At 35.9% G+C, this 21,218-nt stretch overlaps 1 protein-coding gene and 1 long non-coding RNA gene across 4 annotated transcripts in view; one reads left to right on the top strand and one right to left on the bottom strand.

The window, feature by feature from the left end:
- The window catches only part of NT5C3A (5'-nucleotidase, cytosolic IIIA), a 53,682-nt gene that overhangs the window by 21,263 nt on the left and 11,201 nt on the right, over positions 1–21,218 (top strand). The window contains exons 1-2 of one of the 3 annotated variants that reach the window (XM_041728010.1): positions 9,243–9,327; positions 14,797–14,851. The exons of 1 other annotated variant lie outside the window; for it this stretch is intronic. In XM_041728010.1, the coding sequence (XP_041583944.1) occupies positions 14,816–14,851 (36 nt within the window). In that variant the 5' untranslated portion in view covers positions 9,243–9,327; positions 14,797–14,815. Of the gene's footprint in view, positions 1–9,242; positions 9,328–14,796; positions 14,852–21,218 lie in introns of those variants that run through there. One more of the 3 variants, XM_041728011.1, reaches the window with a different exon arrangement.
- On the bottom strand, positions 8,921–12,177 carry LOC121474864. The gene is made up of 2 exons (XR_005983562.1): positions 11,169–12,177; positions 8,921–9,320 (listed from the first exon to the last, which is right to left on the bottom strand). It is a non-coding gene; the product is annotated as an uncharacterized LOC121474864 (long non-coding RNA).

Below are 21,218 nucleotides of genomic sequence, written 5' to 3'. Positions count from 1 at the left end.
TGTACTCCATTGTTTTTTTATGCATATAACTACTAAATATTGTTTTTTTCTGACAGGAGATCATACTGTAACATTGTTTTTATTTATTTATTTTTAAAGATTTTATTTATTTATTCATGACAGACACAGAGAGAGGGAGAGAGAGGGGCAGAGACCAGGCAGAGGGAGAAGCAGGCTCTATGCAGGGAGCCTGAAGTGGGACTTGATCCCGGGTCTCCAGGATCCGGCTCCTGGGCTGAAGGTGGTGCTAAACTGCTGAGCCACCTGGGCTGCCCTGTAACATTGTTTTTAATAAGAATTATTCACTTAATTTTTTAAAGGTTATTTATTTATTTATTTATTTGAGAGAACAGGAGGCGGGGAGGGACAGAGGGAGAAGCAGGCTTCCCGGCAGGGAACCTGAGGAAGGGCTCGATCTTAGAACCCTGAGATCATGACCTGAGCTGAAGGCTGACACCTAACTGAATGAGCCATCCAGGAGCCCCAAGATTATTCACTTATTAATTTATTCCTTACTAATTTTACACTTATTTCCATGACTATATTATATTCCTTTATGTTATTATATCATATATATCATAATTTAGCAAGTTCTTCACTGTTGAACATTTAGATTGGTTATCATTTTTCATTATGATAAATAATGGGTCAGTAAACATACATGTTGCATCTGTGCAAGTCCTTGACTATTTAAGAGGAATGCAGGGTCAAAGAGCATGCACAAATCTTAAACTTTTGAATGTGCTACCAGGTTACCTTCTGAAAAGGTTGTACCAGTATGTATTTCCACCAGCAGTATATACAAGTACCTAGCTCCCTGTTTTCCTGGGAATACGTGTCATTTTTTTTTTCTTCCTTTTGCCAAATGATAGTTGTTGTTGTTTTTAAGTATTCATTACTTCTGGAGCTGAATTTTTGAAAATAATTGGCCATTTATTTTATTTTCTAAATTGTCTAAGTTCTTTTTATTGATTTGCAAGGGCTTTTATAAAATAATTTTAACTGTTAAAAGTAGGTTAGAAATGTATTTTTCCAAGTTTTTTTGTTCTCACTTTCATTTTTGGGTAGTGTATTTATGACCCTCCTTTCAGATCTTTAAATGGCTGCTATTGCTGCTGTTCTTTTTATTGAAGTATAGGTAACCTACAATGTTATATTAGTTTCAGGTGTACAGCATAGTGATTCAGTACTTCTTTCTACACATTACTCACCATGAAGTTTAGTCACCGCCTCTCACCATACAAAGTTACTACAATCATGATGGCCATATTCCCTATGCTCTACTTTTCATCTCTGTGACTTTATTTTATAACTGGAAGTTTGTACTTCTTAATCCCGTTTGTCCTTTTAGCCTGTTTCCCCACCCACCTAAACTGCTCTTTAAACCAATGTACTAATACTTTATAATGTTTTACAGAGCTTAATTTGTATATGACTCCTCATTGACACATTATGACTTCATTCGATATCCAGAGTGGGAGGAGAATATCGCATGTTGTTTAATTTGTGTAGCTTACTCATTAGTTTATCCTCCCAGACAAAGAATGAGGAAAGCTACTCCAGAAAAAGTAGTAAGGTGGAATTTTGACTCCATAGATAATTTTTAAAAATATTTTTATTTATTAGACAGAGAGGGGTGGTGAGGAGCAGAGGGAGAAGCAGACTCCCTGAGGAGCAGAGAGCCTGATGCTGGACTGGATCCCAGGACCCTGGGATCATCATGACCTGAGTTGAAGGCAGCCACTTAACCCACTGAGCCACCCAGGTGCCCAATAATTTTCATTTTACCTTCATAAACATAACTTAACATATGCTGTGTCCATTTTGTCCAGAGATCTAGTAGCATTATATGTACTTCTGCTTTTTTTATTTTGGGACATGTAACCTTTTAAAAATATTTGTTTTCTTCTGGGTATAATATAGATTACAGAAAATTTAGAAAATACCAAAGAGTATGAAGAAGAAAACAGAGTCACCTGGGATCCTTTTATTCCTCTGTGATGACTGTTAATTGATTTTTATAATATATTTGATTCAGCCATGTTCAATGATTATCTGTACTATTGAATTTAGTTTGTTACTGGTTTATTATTTAGGACTTTTGTATCTATAATCATAAGTGAACTTAGATTATGTTTCCTCTTTTTGTACTATTTTTGACAGGGTTTTGTTTCAGGATTCTATACTAATTAGTTTCATAAATGAAATTGGATAGCTTAACCTCTTTTTATGTGTTGTTAAACAATTTATCTAGCATGGGGCCATCTGTTCTTTAAAAGTTTGAAAGAGTTCTCCCCATGACACCTGACATAAAGCACTTTGAAGGCCATTCTCTGATAAACCTATTTTTGTAAGTTCTATTCTGATGAGCACACATTCCATTGTTGGACATAATATATGTTACCAAGACTTTGTATAGGTTAAATTAAGTGCTTTGGTTTAACATACAAAGGTTTCTTCTATTTACATACTTTTAAAATTCAAGTTATCACTCACTCATCCTACATATAATTTCAAGTAATTCTTCACTACAAGTTGTTCATTTATGAACTTGAATCTCTTTCCAAATAACTTACTTCTTCATTTTCTTACCTTATTATTTTTAAAATGAGTTTATCTGGCATAGCAAAAAGAAGATAGTAAGTTAAGTCTTTGTACTCTCTATTTAGAGGTATTGGCTATAATACACCAATAATAAAAGTTTAAATAGCATAACCATTTTTGCCATTTTTAATGTGACCCATACCAAAGTAGCGATCCTAAACAATACTATTTCTTTTCAAAAACAGAATACCAACTGTGTGATATGGAAGGAGTCCAAAACTAAAACAAAGTTTTTCTTATTCCATTTTGGGCATAGAGGTCCAGATATAATAAAATGGAAACAACGATTTCAGTGCTAAGCACCTTGAAATATTAGAACATAGTGCATTTGAGAGGAGAGCTAGGAAATATTCTCTTTATGGTATTGTATTATACCCAGGTTTCTTGAACTTGACCTACCTACTGCAACATAAATATCATTTCCTCTAAAGGAGTTTAAACTACAGAATTTATTACTTTTTCTTTTTTTTTAAGATTTTATTTATTTATTTATTTAAGACAGACAGAGAGAGAGAGAGAGAGAGAGAGACAGACAGACAGACAGACAGAGTCACAGGCAGAGGGAGAAGCAGACTCCATGCAGGAAGCCCAATGCGGGACTTGATTCCAGGCCTCCAGGATCACGCCCTGGGCCAAAGGCAGGCACGCTAAAACTGCTGAGCCACCCAGGGATCCCCTGAATTTATTACTTTTTAAGTTAAAAAGATATAAACTATTTTGAAGAACCTAATTTGGGTTTCTGAAAATTAAATTAATCCTAGATTGTTGCAGAGTTTTTAAAGAAATTCATTTAGATTAGAATCATAGGTTTTCCTCAATTTGCATATTTGTGTACAAATTCATAAATGCAGCAATCAACTTCACTAGTAATCACCTAATAGGATAGGTTTTTAGAATGATTTTAAATAAGAACTTACAGAAAATCTTTGTTTCCTGTTCATTTCCCCAAAATGTAATAATCATTGTTCCATCTCTATTTTTGCTCCTAAACATTTAAAATCATATTCATAGGGCAGCCTGGGTGGCTCAGCGGTTTAGCACTGCTTTCAGCCCAGGGTGTGATCTTGGAGGCCGGGGATCGAGTCCCACTTCGGGCTCCCTGCATGGAGCCTGCTTCTCCTTCTGCCTGTGTCTCTGCCCTCTCTCTCTGTGTCTCTCATGAATAAATAAATAAAATCTTTTTAAAAAATTATTTAAAAAATAAATAAAATAAAATCATATTCATATAACTATAGGAAACAGTTGCTGGAGGGGCAGTGGGTGGGAGGATAGGATAACTGGGTGATGAGTATTAAGGAGGCCGTATGATGTGATGAGCACTGGGTGTTATATGCAACTGATTAATTACTGAACCTAATTTGAAACTGATGATGTACTACATGTTAGCTAATTGAACATGAATTTAAAAAATAAACTTAAAAATTAAAAATACAAACCTTGGTAGCATCTGCTTCAATTCTGGACAGTCACAGTGTTGAAGTTAGCGGACTGTTGCCTTCTTTAGAGAAGTTTTAAGGGAAGTCAGATGTTTAAATGGATGTTTTGCATGTTTAAAAGAATCACCTGGTGTATATATCATACAGCAATTACAGCAATTAGCAGGAACAAGTTTTGCAAGAGTCTATAGAGAGAGTATTGCATTTCACCTACTACTGAATGGGCTTCCTTATGTGATTTTATTGTTTTGTTTGGAATAATTTCCTAGGTGTCAGTCAAGTTCAGATTGAAGTTTAAAAATATATTCTAGGGCAGCCCTGGTGGCTCAGCGGTTTGGCACCGCCTTCAGCCCAGGGTCTGATCCTGGAGACCCAGGTTAGAGTCCCAGGTCAGGCTCCCTGCATGGAGCCTGCTTCTCCCTCTGCCTGTGCCTCTGCCTTTCTCTTTCTCTCTCTGTGTGTCTCTCATGAATAAATGGATAAAATCTTTAAAACAAAAATGCCATCTGTAAAAAAATAAACTGGGTAGATTTGATTTTTAACGGGCTTTTTGTTCGTTTTTTTTTTTTTTCATTTCAAATTTTTGAGAAACTTTTTAATGGCAAAATACGAAGTGATCATTTTTAGCTTTTCAAGTTGATTGAATAAACTATCTAAATAGTTGTAGCTGGTTACTCAGAAGTACCAATGGCTATCTCTTTCTCCACTGATAAAGACACCTAGTTACAGTGTTAAAAGGGGAGAAAAATGTTCCAAAGATTTGAGTCCTGTATGGTAAGTTCCCTGCTCTTTGGTGTGTCAGTTGCAGGTATAGAGTTTCCTTTCAGAGCTTTATGAGTGATTTCTGTTTCCATGAGGAAGAGTAAAGACACTCAGGACAAGGGCCAGTCATTGATTCCAGAGATCACAGTTCATTGTGCTGCTAAAAGAGCCTCTTTACAACTTCTAAATCTTCTATATTCCCTTTCAAAAACAGAACACAATATCTTAGAGCTATTTGAAACAAAATTCATTTTCTTTTACTCCATACTTTGTATTTGTGTCCTTGTTCTTTTTTCGTGGCATCGTTTCAAAACATTATTCTTTTTCTTTTTAAATATTTTATTTATTTATTTGAGAGAGAGGGAGAAAACATGAGCAGGAGGTGGGTGAAACAGGGAGTAAGAGAAAAGCAGACTCCCCTGCTGAGCAGGGAGCTGGACATAGGGCTCGATACCAGGCCCATGGGAACACAACCTGAGCCCAAGGTAGTCGTTTAACCGACTGAGCCACCCAGGCACCCCTCAAAACATTATTCTTATTCACAGACATCTCTAGCCCTATCATGTAAGTTATGTGTATATCATTGCTTAGAAACAGCATGATATAACGAGAATAGTCACATTAGTAGTAACTTTTCCAGACCTTAGGTTCCTTATCAATAAATAAGAGAAGTATTCTCTTTCTCATAAAGCTTTACTGAATAAAGAGAATGTATTGTCAGGGATTAAGAATACCCTGTCCCCTCAAGGTCCTTCTAGCTAGAGTAAGAATCAAATTGATATGAGACAGATTAACAGGAGAAAATCCAATTTAGTAGCATACATATAGGGAATCCACAAAGACATAGAATTTCTGAAGACTATCAGGCAAAATGAGGTATGTATGTCATTCTGAACTAAGGAGAAGGGGGTGTAGGGGTTTGGGTCTTCAAAGGGAAGGAATGCAGTCCTCAGGAAAAATGAAAAAGAGTGTTTGGTAAACAAATATATGTTGGGTCACTTAGAAATGGTGGGACCAAGAGAGGGCTTTGATTAGAGGCCTTGCTAGGTTCTTCTCTGTCTACTATACCTAATTCATAGCATAATGTAGTTATCTATGGGGATAGCTCTCTTCCTGGAGCAGGTCCTTTATCTAAATTCTTTTTAGGCACTTTTGGGGGGTGGGAGGGTCAGGGTAAATAGCTTTTCCTAAATCTGCTAGGTCTTGATTGCTTTTAACTCAAAATAATCTGTATGTTAAAGTGAGCCATTTTAGGGCAGCCTGCCCTTGGTCCCACAGTATATAAAAAGGCCATTGCATGCTTCTGGAATTCTGAGAGGGTAAGAAAAGGGCTTGAAAAATGTTGGTCCCTCCTGAAAGGATTGCTCACCAGGCATCCCATCCCACCCCAAGCACATATGCACACTGGGTGTAACTGATCTTGTGGGAGAAGTTCCCTGTAGGCAGGGAACCATGCTCCTGTTGCCTTTCTTCTCTCCTTGGGCTAGCAGAGCAGAACACCCACAGAGCCAAAGTCATCTTCCACCCCCTTGATAACATACTAGCCAAGTTTCTTTTCATGCTGTATTTTGTTTTGTTATAGAGCCAACTGGCTGAATTCCTTGTTCTGTCTCCACTTTAGAAGTACTGTTTCAATTTACCCACCCATGATTGACTCTGGTTGTTTTACTTTATTTTTAACTTTCTTTTCTGATTATGGACATGGTTGATGCTACTACTGTAATGTTTGTAATAAGCCATTTTCTGTTTCCTAAGGAACTCATTTTATAAAACTCAGAAATAAAAAATAAAATAAAATAGGGGCAGCTGCGGTGGCGCAGTGGTTTTAGTGCTACCTACAGCCCAGGGCATGATCCTGGAGACCCGGGATCGAGTCCCACATCGGGCTCCCCGCATGGAGCCTGCTTCTCCCTCTGCCTGTGTCTCTTCCTCTCTCTCTCTCTCTGTGTCTCTCATGAATAAATAAATAAAATCTTTCAAAAAATAAAATAATAAAAATAGCCCCTTAATCCCATCTGATACTGTCTTTTTTTTTTTTTCTTTTTTTTTTTTTAAATTAAGGAAACCTGTCATAGCAGTCAGAATGTGTTGAAACAAATCATGATCCTTTATTTTTTTTTTTTTTTAAATTCACTTATCTATGACAGTTACAGAGAGAGAGAGGCAGAGACACAGGCAGAAGGAGAAGCAAGCTCCATGCACCGGGAGCCCGACGTGGGACTCGATCCCGGGTCTCCAGGACCGCGCCCTGGGCCAAAGGCAGGCGCCAAACCGCTGCGCCACCCAGGGATCCCTGATACTGTCTTATATATATTCTATTTTAGACTTTCCAATGCTTGTATAAAGAATTTTCCCCCCAAATTGAACTCTTGCTGTTGATACTCTCATAACTTTTTTCACTCAATAGTAAATCATGTATCCTGAGTATATCTGTAAATATCCATCTCATAGACCCCGCCCAGTGATTTACAGGCATGGATTCTGAAGTCAGAAAGTTTGAACACATTTCTGCTACTTCTCAGCTACAGCTTTAATTTATTCACCTGAAATATGAGGACAATAATAGCACATACCTTCTGGGGTTATGAGTGTTATAGGAGATGAGGTATGTCAAGTGCTTAGAAGTATCTAACACATAGTAAACGTACAATAAATTTTAGCTATTTATAATAATCCTTTTTGGGAACTGTATAATCTTGTATTTTATGTGTATACTACAATATATTCACCTCTCATATTAATGAACATTTAGATATTGGGCATTTAGGTTGCTTACAGTCTATGGGGCACCTAGGTGACTCCATCAATTGAGCATCCCTTGCTTGATCTCAGTTCAGGTCTTGATCTCAGGGTCATGAATTTGAGCTCTGTGTTGGGCACCACTCTGGGCCTCAAAAAAAAAAAAAAAGGTCTATAGAATATATCTTTGCAACTAAATCTTTGTGTACTGCCTTATTTCCTTAAGTTAGTATTCTCAGGACATAAAATTGATATGTCAAAGGGAATGTATATTTCTGAAGCTTATAATATTTCTAAATAGCTCTTCAAAAAACAACTCTGACTCCAGCATTCTTTATGTTGTTAAGAATGATTTATCTTGAGTCATCTTTCTAAGTGCTAGCTTTAAAATTCTTATCATTGCTACTTATGTTAATATATTATAGGACAGTTAAGTCATCGTATTCATACGTAATACAGGCGTATTTTCAAAAAGGATCACCTGGTAGCCCTTGAGCCTCTATTAGTAGAATATAAATGATTTTCTTGGTAGAGGAATGTTTTGTTTTAAGTCTTCTTATCTTATTAAAATAAGACAGCAGTGCCAAATTTTTAACCTTTGGTAGGTACCATGTTTGGATAATTTGTTAGTGACCTTTGAAAAAATCATTTAAACATTTTTTTGCATTGTTTTTAACAGAGTATGCTACTTCACAAAGTTTGACTACTGAAATGCTATGTGGGTTTGATTTCTCTTGAGCAAAGAGAAAAGGCAGATATAAATATTTATGTAAGTATAGCCTCCTCGTGTTCCTAATGATAAAGCTTCCCAGAGAGCCCGTAGCGTAACTTAACTATCAGGCCCTGACATATGGTATTAGCATATTGCCAGCCTGCTACTCGGGTTAAAAGCAAGCCTGGTTCTCTTTAAAAGTTAAAAATATTTTTCTTCACAACAGTTTCACTGTTTTTATTTCTAACAGGAAAGTAACATTTTCAGTCTTCTGACCTTAAAACTTAGTTTTCATTGTTTGTATTCAGGTTTTTTTAGCAAATAAAATTTACAGTGTAGGCAATATGAAGAAAAACCTTAAAATCAATAAAGGCTCTTAACATTCTAGTGACCACACTTAGATGCATCATGTCTTTTCTCCTGTGTCTTAAATGAGGTAACCTTTTTTAAAGTTGTGACTATAATATACCAACATAAAATTTGCCATTTTAACTGTTTTTAAGTGTACCATTCAGTGGAATTGAGTACACTGACATTGTGCAACCATCACCACCATCCATCCCCAGAATTCTTCGTTTTCCAAACTGAAACTGTGTCCCCATTGAGCAGTGGCTCCCATTCCCCTCCCCCCAGCCCCTAGCAAACAAAACCTACTTTTTTTTTTTTACTTTGTATTGAAATATAATATTCATACAGAAAGATACATATACCACAAGTACACTGACAGCCAAAAAACAGGATGAGGAAGGGGAGTATTTTAAGTATTAATATGGAAGTTCCAGTTTTCTTGCAGAGCTGTTTGCCAGCTCTAATAATACAGATTTACCTTCTCTGAACTGTCACATTATTTCAATTGATCATTTTCTGTAGACTGGCCGGTGAGTAGCTCAGAGCTAGCAAGTGTCACCCAGAGCATAATGAAGCACTGTGTAGTAATGCGTCACAAGACCATTTTTGCATAGAGCTTAGCCAAGGCTTTTGGAACCGCCCTCGGGTGCACCTTGTGCTATATTAGTGCTTCTCAGACAGGAAGAATTTTCTTTCGCTGGCATAGCTCGTCCGGTTACCTGCAGGGTAAGTGTGTACAGCTCATGTCAACAAAGAAGTTTCTCTGGCTTCTCTTTATCTGACCCTTATTTGGTTCAGTATCTTGTTGAAATTTTAGGCATTTAAAAATACAAATTAAGGAAATAAAAATAGAATAAAGCAGTATAATGTAAAACTTCACAGTTTACAAAGATATGAATATGTAAAACTTTGCAGTGTCTTGGGTCTTAGAAATTACAGTTTAAAGGATCTAATTTTAAGAGCTTCTTGTTTCATATGTAAATATTGAGAAAAAGCAATGTACCCTCAGAAATCTCAAAGGAAAAAAAAAAAACACTGTAAGATCCAATTTTGTTGTTCATATAGTTGCTCTGCGACTCAGTTTTGCTGATTGCCACATAAATTTGTGTCCCTAGGACTGGGAACCATATATTATGCCTTGGAATCATATATAATGCCTAGTAATAATTAATTTTTATTTTGTGCGTGTGTGTTTTATCTAAGATACTATGGAATAGGATTATATGATATGTTTTATGAATTGATAAAAGCTGGATTATAGTCTCTAAAGTTTAACAAATTGTACATTGAAAATTATGATTCAAAAAAAAAGAAAATTATGGTTCAGACATATATTACTATAAAACCCTAGAATGTTGTGGCTTAGATTTAAATAATTGAATTTACCTTATTTTTTATAGTTTTTTTTCTTAATCAGGAGAATTAGATAATGCTGCAGACCATTTCTGTAAGCAGTTTATTTGGTTTTTATTGGCAGTCTATATCCAAGCCCTGCATCTCTAGATATTGCTTACCACCTGTGCTGTTGTTCTAGGACAAATTCAAGGACAGAACTCAGAGTGCCCTAAGTGTAATCAGTATAAATTACTTAATTTCCATGTGTCTTGGTTTACTCAGCTTGAAAAATGCTATTAGATATTAGGACAGTGGGGGTGGAGAGGACATATGAATAAATTCTAAGTTCTGAAACCATGTGTTTTTTTAAGTATCCATCAAATTCTGACTAAGAAGCCAAGTTTTACTGCCTAAGAAAAGTGGTGTAAATTGCCAATTTTTAAATAACTAGTCTTTGAAATCTATTTTTCCTCTCTTTTATCTCCTTCTCTTCCCTTCCTATCTTTTTTTCTTCGGCCCAACAGGCTCAGGAAAGACCTGAGAATATTCAGTTTCATTTTTGTCTTACGTCTGTATTGAGAAAGTTTCACTTTTCAGTTTGGGTTTTGTTTTTTGTTTTTTCTCACTGCTGCCTTGAAAGACTAATTAGGGAGAATTATTTAAATGCTCCAAGAAACTGATTTACAATGCTACTGAAATGACAAATTTATGTTTGATTTTTCTTGTGCTAATCACCCTAAGAAAGTGTCATTATTAAAAATATAAGCTTAGGTCAAGTAATACAGTTGCTGGAAAAATGCAACAAAAATGGATTCATTTGGAAGTTTAATACTGTTGCCGGTACCCTGTCCAAATTATAGTAATACATGCCCTTTTCTTATGTAAGTAATATACAGTTTACCATTCAAAATTTCATTACCTTATTGTGTAGTGTAACTGTTTCTGCAAGTATCACAGTTGAAGCAGAATCACAACTTTTTAAGCCAATGATATTGGTGAACATAATCTTTCTCACTTTCACATAAGACAGAGTCAGGTGGATATTTAAAAATATTCAATTTGCATTCAGATAAAGGCAAGTAAAGTTTTTTCATGTAGACATAGAAATTTTAAGTCATTGATTTGATTAATATCTTTTCAAGATTAAGTTAATGATCTCAGAAGGAGATAGATACCACAATCGCTAAAACTTTTCTGTTAACAACTTTGTGCTATTCCAGTCAAGTTCTTACCTCTTGCTTCCGTCTTTAGCTTTGTCCTACATATTCTGTGTAATGAACACTTAACCTCATAGTGAAAGCACACACAGTAATTCTTTTCCCATTTCCACGCTTTCTAGTCGACATGAAAAATTCCAAAGACTTTAAAACTTCAAAACTTCCTATGAAGACGGTTCATACTTCCAAGGCTGGCATTTTCTATTTTTGAATGTGTCTTCTACACTTGATGTGTTGTTTCCAACAGCCCTTCTCCTGAAGCATCTGCAACAGATGACCGCTGGCAGAGTGAGCCAGAACATTATATACCAAGTATAGGTTTACAAGTCTATTGGTTTAAAAATACCCTGCCCTAATTTTCAGTGTCTTCCTTAGATTAGTGCCAGAATGCTGGCATTTATGCCTTACTCCTGACACTTTTGTAATGATAGAGACAATGGGGTGATTTTTGCTTTGGAACAACAGTATCATTTTATGTGATCACTTTATCTCCGAACAAGGATACATTCTGGTCAGATTGCCGGTGAAGATTGGGAAGAATGAAAGACCTTCAGTTGACATTTGCATAGTATCCATGAACTATTAGTTTATCAAAAATAATGCCCTAAAATTTGCCATTATCAAATTTCTGATGACTCTTTGTTTTTGTGTTTCGTTTAAAGAAAACACATAGAGACTATGAGAAAGTTACTTTTTTACTTACTGACGGTGGATTTTTTTCCCCTCTTTTCTATTTTTCTTCATAACCATAAATGAGCCAAACTTGTTGGTGGTGGGAACAGGAATTAGGCTGCCTGGCTCTGTGTAACAAGAAGATTTGAGATCCCCAGATATTAAAATGTATTCTGCACTGCTTGAATTGTTTTTCTTTGGGCTTTTCAGATGTTCTGCAAACTCTATAGTACTTTTCCACATTCTTCTTCCTCTTTTCCAAGCTGATAAAGTGGTTTGATTGATTGATTGATTTTTTTTAAGATTTTATTTATTTATTCATGAGAGACAGAGAGAGAGAGAGAGGCAGAGACAGGCAGAGGGAGAAGCAGGCTTCCCATGGGGAGCCAGATGTGGGACTCGATCCCAGGACCCTGGGATCACAACCTGAGCCAAAGGCAGATAGATGCTCTACCACTGAGCCACCCCGGCGTCCCAAAATGGTTTTATTTAAATAGTGCTTTCTGAGAAATATAGACCCCTGTTCAGATATTAAACATCAAAGGAAAACCATAAGCATATTGTATGCTTTGGTTCCTGTAAATGAAGAAACAGATGGGTTTTTTTGTTTGTTTGTTTTTAAAAGATTTTATTTATTTATTCATGAGAGACACAGAGAGAGGCAGAGACACAGGCAGAGGGAGGAGCAGGTTCCTTGCAGGGACCCCAATGTGGGACCTGAGCCAAAAGCAGATATACTCAACCCCTGAGCCACCTAGGTGCCCTGAAGAAACAGATTTATAAACAACTTCTATGGCATCTTCTTTGTTCAAGATCAAGGATTGACAAAAAGGAAGGGTTACTTTAATTTGACTACAATCCTCTAAAAGGCTACTAACCAGGGCAGCCCCTGTGGCTCAGCGGTTTAGCGCCGCCTTCAGCCCAGCGTGTGATCCTGGAGTCCCGAGGATTGAATCCTTGCATGCCCTGCATGGGGCCTGCTTCTCCCTCTCTGTGTCTCTCATGAATAAATAAAATCTTAAAAAAATAAAATAAAAGACTAGCCACGCCCCCAGCATGGCCTCCAAGGGCCGGAGGCTCCTATATAAAAAATAAATAAATAAATAAAATATAAAATAAAATATAAAATAAAATAAAATAATAAAATAAATAAAAAATAATACTACTAACCCTCAAACCACCACTACAATTACGTTTTAGGGGTGGTGATCAAAGTACTTATGAGTTATATAGAGTATATAGATAAATAAATACTTCTGTAGATACTAGATTATTTTTTTTAGATGTGAAAAATTGAGTTATCTTACTATTTGGAAGTACTGCTTACTTAGCTCTAAGATGCCATCAATTATAAGACCATTAACTTAGCTTTTCTGAGTGGCGGGGTGGGGGAGGGACAGGAATACCTTTTTATAAGACATTTCCCATTTTATGCATTTAAAATGCAAGGGGAGAAATGAATTTTAGATTTTGAGAACATTTTATGTATCTGCTATAATACATTTTAATTATAAAGAACATAGATCTAATGTCCAACTTTTTTTTTAAGATTATTTATTTGAGAGAGAGAGAGAGAGAGCAGGGGGAGGGACAGAGAGTCTTAAGCAAACTCCACACTGAGCACAGAGCCTGTTGCAAGGTTCGATCTCACAAGCCTGAGATCCTGACCTGAGCCACCTGAGCCACCCAGGCACCCCTATAATGTCCAACTCTTAAGAAAAAGTTGTTTTTCCATTTCAATAAAGTTGCCCTTTTTAAAAACTGCTTTTCTTAAAAAATTTTACTTACCTAGTCTAAAATAAAAGTAAAGTCATTGAGGAACAAAAGTAAGTAATTTTCAATAAGATCAATACTGCAAAAATGAAAAAAAAAGAATAGTAAAAAAAAAAAAGAAGAAAAGAAAAAATAATAGTGATAAGAGATTTTATTTTATTGAGATATTTTTTTTAACTACTTCTTTTGGTTTAACAAATTGATATGTTTAAATCCCACCCAAACCATAAAATGATTGTTTAATTAAAACTATCACGTATTTATTTTGGGCCAGACACTGCTAGATTCAGATACTAACTCAGATAGAAGTCACATCATTTCACAAAATTAGAGTTTAATATGGGAAAATTGAAGACTAAACTTGGCTTATGTGCATCATGTTTCTCTCTATGTTCTATTCATATCTTCCTTCATTGATTCAGTAATAATGTTACATAATTTTCCCACAGACTTCATCCTTTTATTTAGAGAAAATGTTGATAAAATATTCTTGTAAATAAAGCTTTTTCTTACAATTACAAACTTCACTTTAACTCTTTACTTAAATCTTATCAATGCTATATAAGTATTTTTTTTTAATTTTTTTTTAAATTTATTCATGAGAGACACAGAGAGAGAGGCAGAGACAGAGGCAGGCTCCATGCAAGGAGCCCGATGTAGGACTCTATCCCAGATCCCGGTATCACACCCTGAGCTGAAGGCAAACGCTCAACCACTGAGCCACCCAGGTGTCCCAACACTTTATAAGTTCTGACAGAGCAGCCTGGGTGGTTCAGCGGTTTAGTGCCACCTTCAGCCCAGGGCATGATCCTGGAGACCTAATCCCATGTTAGGCTCCCTGCATGGAGCCTGCTTCTCTCTCTGCCTGTGTCTGTCTGTCTGTCTGTCTGTCTCTCTCTCTGTGTGTCTCTATGAATAAATAAATGATCTTTAAAAAAATAAACACTATTAAAAAGAAAAGTTCCTATAGGGGAGCGCAAATTTTTCATACAAAATTTTTAACTCCAAACTTTGTAAGACAGAGAGGAAATCTTTGCTGAGCTTCTTAGGTAAGAAATAGAGGTGCCTTCGTATTTATGTCAAACCAGAAATACCACCTTACTATGTCATTAACCTACAGGAACAGACTGAAATATATATACGTCACGTGTACTTTTTTTCTCTCTCTTTTACTGTGACATCACCTGGGGAAATCCAGAAGATTGGATAACCAAGAAATGCCTAATCAAGATTCTGCTGTACATGTGAAAATGGTGGGTATTTGAGTATTTCCAGTTCCATTTATTAATGGTGAACCTTCACCACTTTTACCTTTGTCTCTAAACAGATCATTAATTATGGGACTGTACCTTTATATAGGTCTTTCTTCACAGTGTTGATACACGATAGAACCTCAACTGTTTGTATAATTGGATTTCACCTTACCTTAGAAAAAAATTTTTTGCTTGAAATACAATGTGTCTTAGTGTTTCTCAGCATGTAAAATGGTTATCCCATTCCTTTTTGTGCTAAATTTTCCTTGCTCAGCAGTAACACAAATTATATAGCATGAGATGCGTTAACTTCTGAATTAAAATGACAAATGTTTAAATTTTTAAAATTAAAAACTTCTTGTATAATACTAGAGTTCATTGCATTATTGCCATTGGAATGAGGAAGGAAGAATATAGCCTTTGGAGTCAGAACTGACTTCAGCTGTTAATTTAGTCTCTAAGAGCTGTGATACCCTTGCATGAGGGTGACAATCTCACCTTTAAGAAATTGTATGAAACCACCAAACTCGTGTTTTATTCATATTTTCCCAGATTTTTTGAGATATAATTAACAAAATTGTGAGACATTTAAAGTGTACAGTGTGATGATGTGAGATTTGATATACATTGTGAATCACCTCCCCCATCTAGTTAACACATCCATCACCTCACATATTTACCCTTTTTTGGCGGTGGGGGGCCATGGAGAACATTCAAATTCTACTCTATTAGCAAATTTCAGTTATACAATAGAGTGTTATAAACTATAGTCATCATGGCATACATTGGATTTTCATACCTTATTCATCTTGTAAATGAAATATTCTTATTCATATTTAATGAAAAAGTATGTAAAGTGCCTAATAGCACACAGTAAGCACTCAGTAAATGTCAATTTCATGTTATGTTAGTGAGTCTTTTAACTATGCAAATCGCATTTATTTGTATGTCTAGAAAAAAATTATATCTGTTTTCCATATTCACAGTGGTAAAATCCTAAAAATCACAATTTTTCCCTCTCTTTTAAAGAGGACAACTGCCCCCATGATCACTTTATATTTTCTCTTTGTTGTTTTGTTGCCATTCTTTCTCTTCTCTTGTATTTTTTTCTTCTTCTTTCTTTCTAGTTTTCTTTTCATTTGAGCCCAAAAACCAGAACATGACTTAGCATGCAAACAGCTTTGTGTCACAATTAATAAATCTCTTGTTCAGCTTAGCTGTCCTCATCCAGCATGTGACAGGAGGTGAAAGATGCCTCAAAGTGCTGATTAAGCTGCCATCGATGTAGTTATTGCTGTTAGGATGGAACATATGAAATTGCTGTGCGTTTTTATGTTGAATAGTCCAATGTTGGCAGTTTCATTTGGTTCAGCTTAATAGATCAGCATGATCTCTGCTTCCATTGCATGATTAGCACTGAAATTTATCTCTGATATGTAAAGTTACATGAATTTAAACTTTTGTGTGTGTGTGTGAGTTGATGATTTTTTTTTTTTTGAGTTGATGATTTTTAACCAAAACGAATACAAGTGATGTAGGAATGTCCTACCATATACATGGGTGTTACTTGGGTCCCATCTCTAACATGTCTCTTTGGAAGTAAGTAGCACTGTAGTTAACCCACAAAGAGACTGTTGAAGGAAAACCAGCCCCTAGATGGTACATAAATATATACACATACATATATATATGTATATATATTTACTATCATTGCATTAAGTTGCATAGTTTTTACATTGGAGTTCGCTTTTCTAAAATGTTGGTATATCTTTTAAGTTGGCAGCTCCTTAAGATGCTGTTCTTGGGACACCTGGGTGGCTCAGAGGTTGAGCGTCTGCCTTTGACTCAGGGCATGATCCCGGGACTGAGTCCCACATTGGGCTTCCAGCATGGAGGGTGCTTCTCCCTCTGCCTGTGTCTCTGCCTCTCTTTGTGTATGTCTGTGTCTCTCATGAATAAATAAATAAAATCTTAAAAAAAAAAAAAGATGTTCTTAACTTCTCATAATCTGGCTCCAAATCTCTTTCCATACCTTACACACACAATCTCTCTCCACCACATACACTGAAGTTCTAGGCAGAGCTATTTATCTTTTTCCCACGTTTGACCCTGAACTTTGGCTCATGATCTCAGCATATACAAATCCTGCTTCTCTTTGAAAGCCTAACTCAGTTGGCTCTTCCTCTTTTGGCCCTTGCAGAAGTAATCTCAGTTTCTTCTGTTCCTCTTACGTTTTATCTGGACATCTGAGCAATGTATTACTTGTTTGGGCTCCTGTATTACAATCCATGTAAGAGTACATTGTGCCTTGAGTTTAAGATGTTTATCTTACCAAAACCTTTCCGTATCTTACAGAGCTGCCTTATACTTAATGACTGTATGTTGAATGAATGAGTTTGGCCTACTCTCCCTTAATGTGGAGATGGGGAGACAAAAATGTGGTAGGCAGGGAGAATTGGCTATCACTACACTTTAGTAATGCATAATCTTCTAAATAAATTGTAGAATCATCCATATATGTGAGTGAACATACCAATCTGAATAGGTGGCTTTGGATCTGTACTTTTTATGTAAGTACATGAAAATTGTAGTCCCCACTCCTCTGTACCAACGTAGTTAATGAAGTCTTTTGCTTGGACCAGATACGAACATCGGAAAACCAAAAAAAATATATATTTCCCCTGAGAACTACAGACAAAGATCCTTAAGTCATTTATTTATTTTTTTTAAAGATTTTATTTATTTATTCATGAGAAACAGATAGAGAGAGGTAGAGAAACAGGCAGAGGGAGAAGCAGGCTCCGTGCAGGGAGCCCGATGTGGACTTGATCCCGGGTCTCCAGGATCGTGACCTGGGCCAAAAGGCGGCGTTAAACCGCTGAGCCACTCAGGCTACCCATAGGTCATTTAAACTAATTTTTATGTGAGCCATTTTCAGAGAAATACAGGTAAACATCATTAGGACAATTTTGTGACTATCCCACGCAGATACTCTGTGATATCCTGTCGCAATATATCTGCAAGATAATCTCAAATAATCAAATACTGTTGTAGAGTTGTGAATAAAACTATATAACCTTGAATCAACTTCTTCAGAAATCATTGCTTTTTTTTTTTTTTTTTTTAAGATTTTATTTATTCATGAGAGACACAGAGGGAGGCAGAGACACAGGCAGAAGGAGAAGCAGGCTCCATGCAGGGAGCCCAGTGCAGGACTTCATCCCAGGTTCACGCCCTGAGGCAAAGGCAGACTCTTAACCACTGAGCCACCCAAGTGCCCCAGAAATCATTGCTTTTTGGTGATGGAAGTAGACTAATGATTAGGAGTTCATTCCATCTGCACAAATGCATTTTACAGCCAGAATATATGTATTGTAGGGTTTTGTTAATCATCTTTAGTATTAAGTCAGATTTAGCTCTAGTCAACCAAAAATGCTCTGATTCTTATCAGGAAAGCTTTGCTCCTTTAGCATTTTATAAAATGAATTTATTTTCTTTTGTTTGCAAATGATGGACATTTTTATTTTATTTTTATTTTTTAAAGCTAATTTTTTTTAAAGATTTTATCTTTTTTTTTTTTTTTAACTTTATTTACTTATTCATGAGAGATACAGAGAGGCAGAGGGAGAAGCAGGCTCCATGCAGGGAGCCTCATGTTGGACTTGATCCTGGGATTCCAGGATCACGCCCTGGGCCAAAGGCAGGCGCTAAACCGCTGAGCCACCCAGGGATCCCATGATGGACATTTTTAGCCCCTGTTTATTTACCATAAAATTCTGCTGTAATCGAACTGAGAAGTTTCCGACTACTCAAAATCACTTGCCCTTCAGACTTGAAGTATCATTATTTTAAGTACTACCAAACTAGTGTGGTTTTTTCCAAGAGGAATCCAGAAAAAGGGATCTGAGGAGGTAACAAAAGTATATGATGTATGATGAAATGTATATGCCTGCAGTATAGTTCTTAATGTTCTGATATTCTGACATTCTTTGACACATTTCATGTTGTATTGTAAAAATACATTTCTTACGTTACATTCTAAAATATTTGAGTAAAATGCCCAAAATCTCAAGTTGCTGAGAAGTATTTATGATATACTTTGGTGACATTGTATGTGTAGCATGGAAGGGGGGGGGGGTGGCAGTGTAAGTATATTACCATATAACCCGAAATAGCTATAATTATCATTTTAAAATTTCTTGTACCTGTGTTTGCTTTCCTATCATGCTCTCTGTTGCTCTTTCAACTGTTTTATCACTGTGACTTCACTCAGGTGCTATTTGGGTATTCACTGCTTATTTATCAGAAAATGAATGGCTGTTGTACATTCATGTTGTACATCAATGCTTCCAGCCCCTGGTTGTCTTTCAGGCCCTATTGGTATTATAATCCAATCTGATAGTTGTTAACCTAGTGGAAACCAGCATAACTTTGATATATTTTCCTATCCATCATCTGAAACAGGTTATCCTATCCTATTTAACTATGGCTGTTCTTTTTTTTTTTTTTTTTTTTTTAATTAAATGTATTGTAGGGGATCCCTGGGTGGCTCAGTGGTTAAGCACCTGCCTTCGGCCCAGGGCGTAATCCTGGAGTCCTGGGATTGAGTCCTATGTCAGGCTCCCTGTGTGGAGCCTGCTTCTCCCTCTGCCTGTACCTCTGCCACTATCTCTCTGTGTCTCTCATAAATAAAATATTTTTAAAAATTAATTAATGTATTGTAGGATATGATTTGCATGAGACAGGACATCTTTGTCAGTATGGACACACTGAAAAAATATTTAATTTTCTTGGTGAAAATATAGTGACAAACATCTTCTGTTGCTTTTGGTAATGGGTTAGTTATTAAGTCAAATATATGCTAATTACTATGCATCTGCCACTTAAGGCAGAGGTGGGGGAGCAGAATTTAATTGTTTGGAGATGAACTTAACTAATTAACTAGTTAAGGTATTTGTAAGGGAGCTATAGAAGTGATATTCCAAAACAGCTACGGTTTCTAAAACTCAACAGGAAAACCTTGTAACTGCTAATCATCATATCCCTGGCATCTAGTGTCTGATGCAAAGTAGATACAGGTAAATATTTGTTAAGCAAGTTAGTGGATTAATGAATGAAGAAAAGGAATGTAGGAATAAGTGCCATATGCTTTTATCATCTTTTGAAAAATTGCTGTAAAATAAATATTTAGCTAATCATTATTCTATTGATACCTTTAAAGTCCAGTTAACTTAGAAGAATCACTGTATAAAAGCTAGTTGTATTGCTGGTTATCCTATGCTATTTAAGTATGAGTTTTTTAAATTAAGTGTATGGTAGCATCTTTCATTCATGGAGAAAATTTCAACGTTAGCATTTCTCTTTCCCATACACTTCCATATTTATCTTTCAGTCTTAGGAAAACATTTTAGCCTTTTTCCAATTTTCTAATTTTGTCTATTATGCAGAGACAGCATAATCTCCAAGAGACTCAGCTCACTCTTGGAGCAGAGCTATAAGGTTAGGAAATTTTTCATAACCATGTCTGTGATACACATAAAGTATGTTAAAAACGGTGGTAACATACCCAGAATAATAGCATATAAAGTAAATAAAAGTTACTGGGTATAAACCAGTATATAACCTTAATGTCTCTTATACTGTGAAACTATTAAATGCCCTATAATCTCCTTCCCCCCAGTCTTCTTGTACACATGCTGTAAGAGCACTGTGCCTGTGCATTTTACTCTGATCAGTTTCATTCTCTCTGTGATAGGGTTGAAGAAAGAACCAATATTTAACATTAAATTGTTGAGGAGCACTAATTCCTGAATAAACCAGCCTAGTAGCTACCGAAGCCCAGGTGTTCTAACATGTTTGTTTGTTTTTAAGTAGGCTCCATGCCCAACTTGAATCTTGAACTCGAGACCCCAAGATCAAGAGTCTCATGCTGGTAGTCTCATACTTTTTAGTAGTTGTCTTAACTTGAAATAAATCTGTTGTAAAATTTATGCCAAGAACAATGAAATTATTTGGGATATGATACAATAAAGTAACAAAGATCTTGAAGCACCTTTTCTTTTTTCTTTTTGAAGCACTTTTTCAAGTTAAACATATTTATATTTAAATATAAAGTTAAATATATTTACATATATAATATATATAATTACTTAAATTATTTAAAATATATTTTAATTACCTTTATAAAGGTACACTTCTGGGGAATAATCATGTAACATTTGTTACCTTTCTGCTAAGATTTTTTTTTTACATTTTTTTAAGAGGTAAATATGTACGCTAAATCTTAAGCAGAAAGGTATTTGGTTGGTTGTTTTTTTTTTTTTTTAAGTAGGCCCCATGCCAAGTGTGGAGCCCAGTGCAGGGCTTG

The sequence above is a fragment of the Vulpes lagopus genome, chromosome 13 (genome assembly GCF_018345385.1).
Source record: "Vulpes lagopus strain Blue_001 chromosome 13, ASM1834538v1, whole genome shotgun sequence".
NCBI lineage: Eukaryota > Metazoa > Chordata > Mammalia > Carnivora > Canidae > Vulpes > Vulpes lagopus.
The sequence above is the reverse complement of the archived record's forward strand: the minus strand, read 5'-3'. Positions and strand labels throughout refer to the sequence as shown.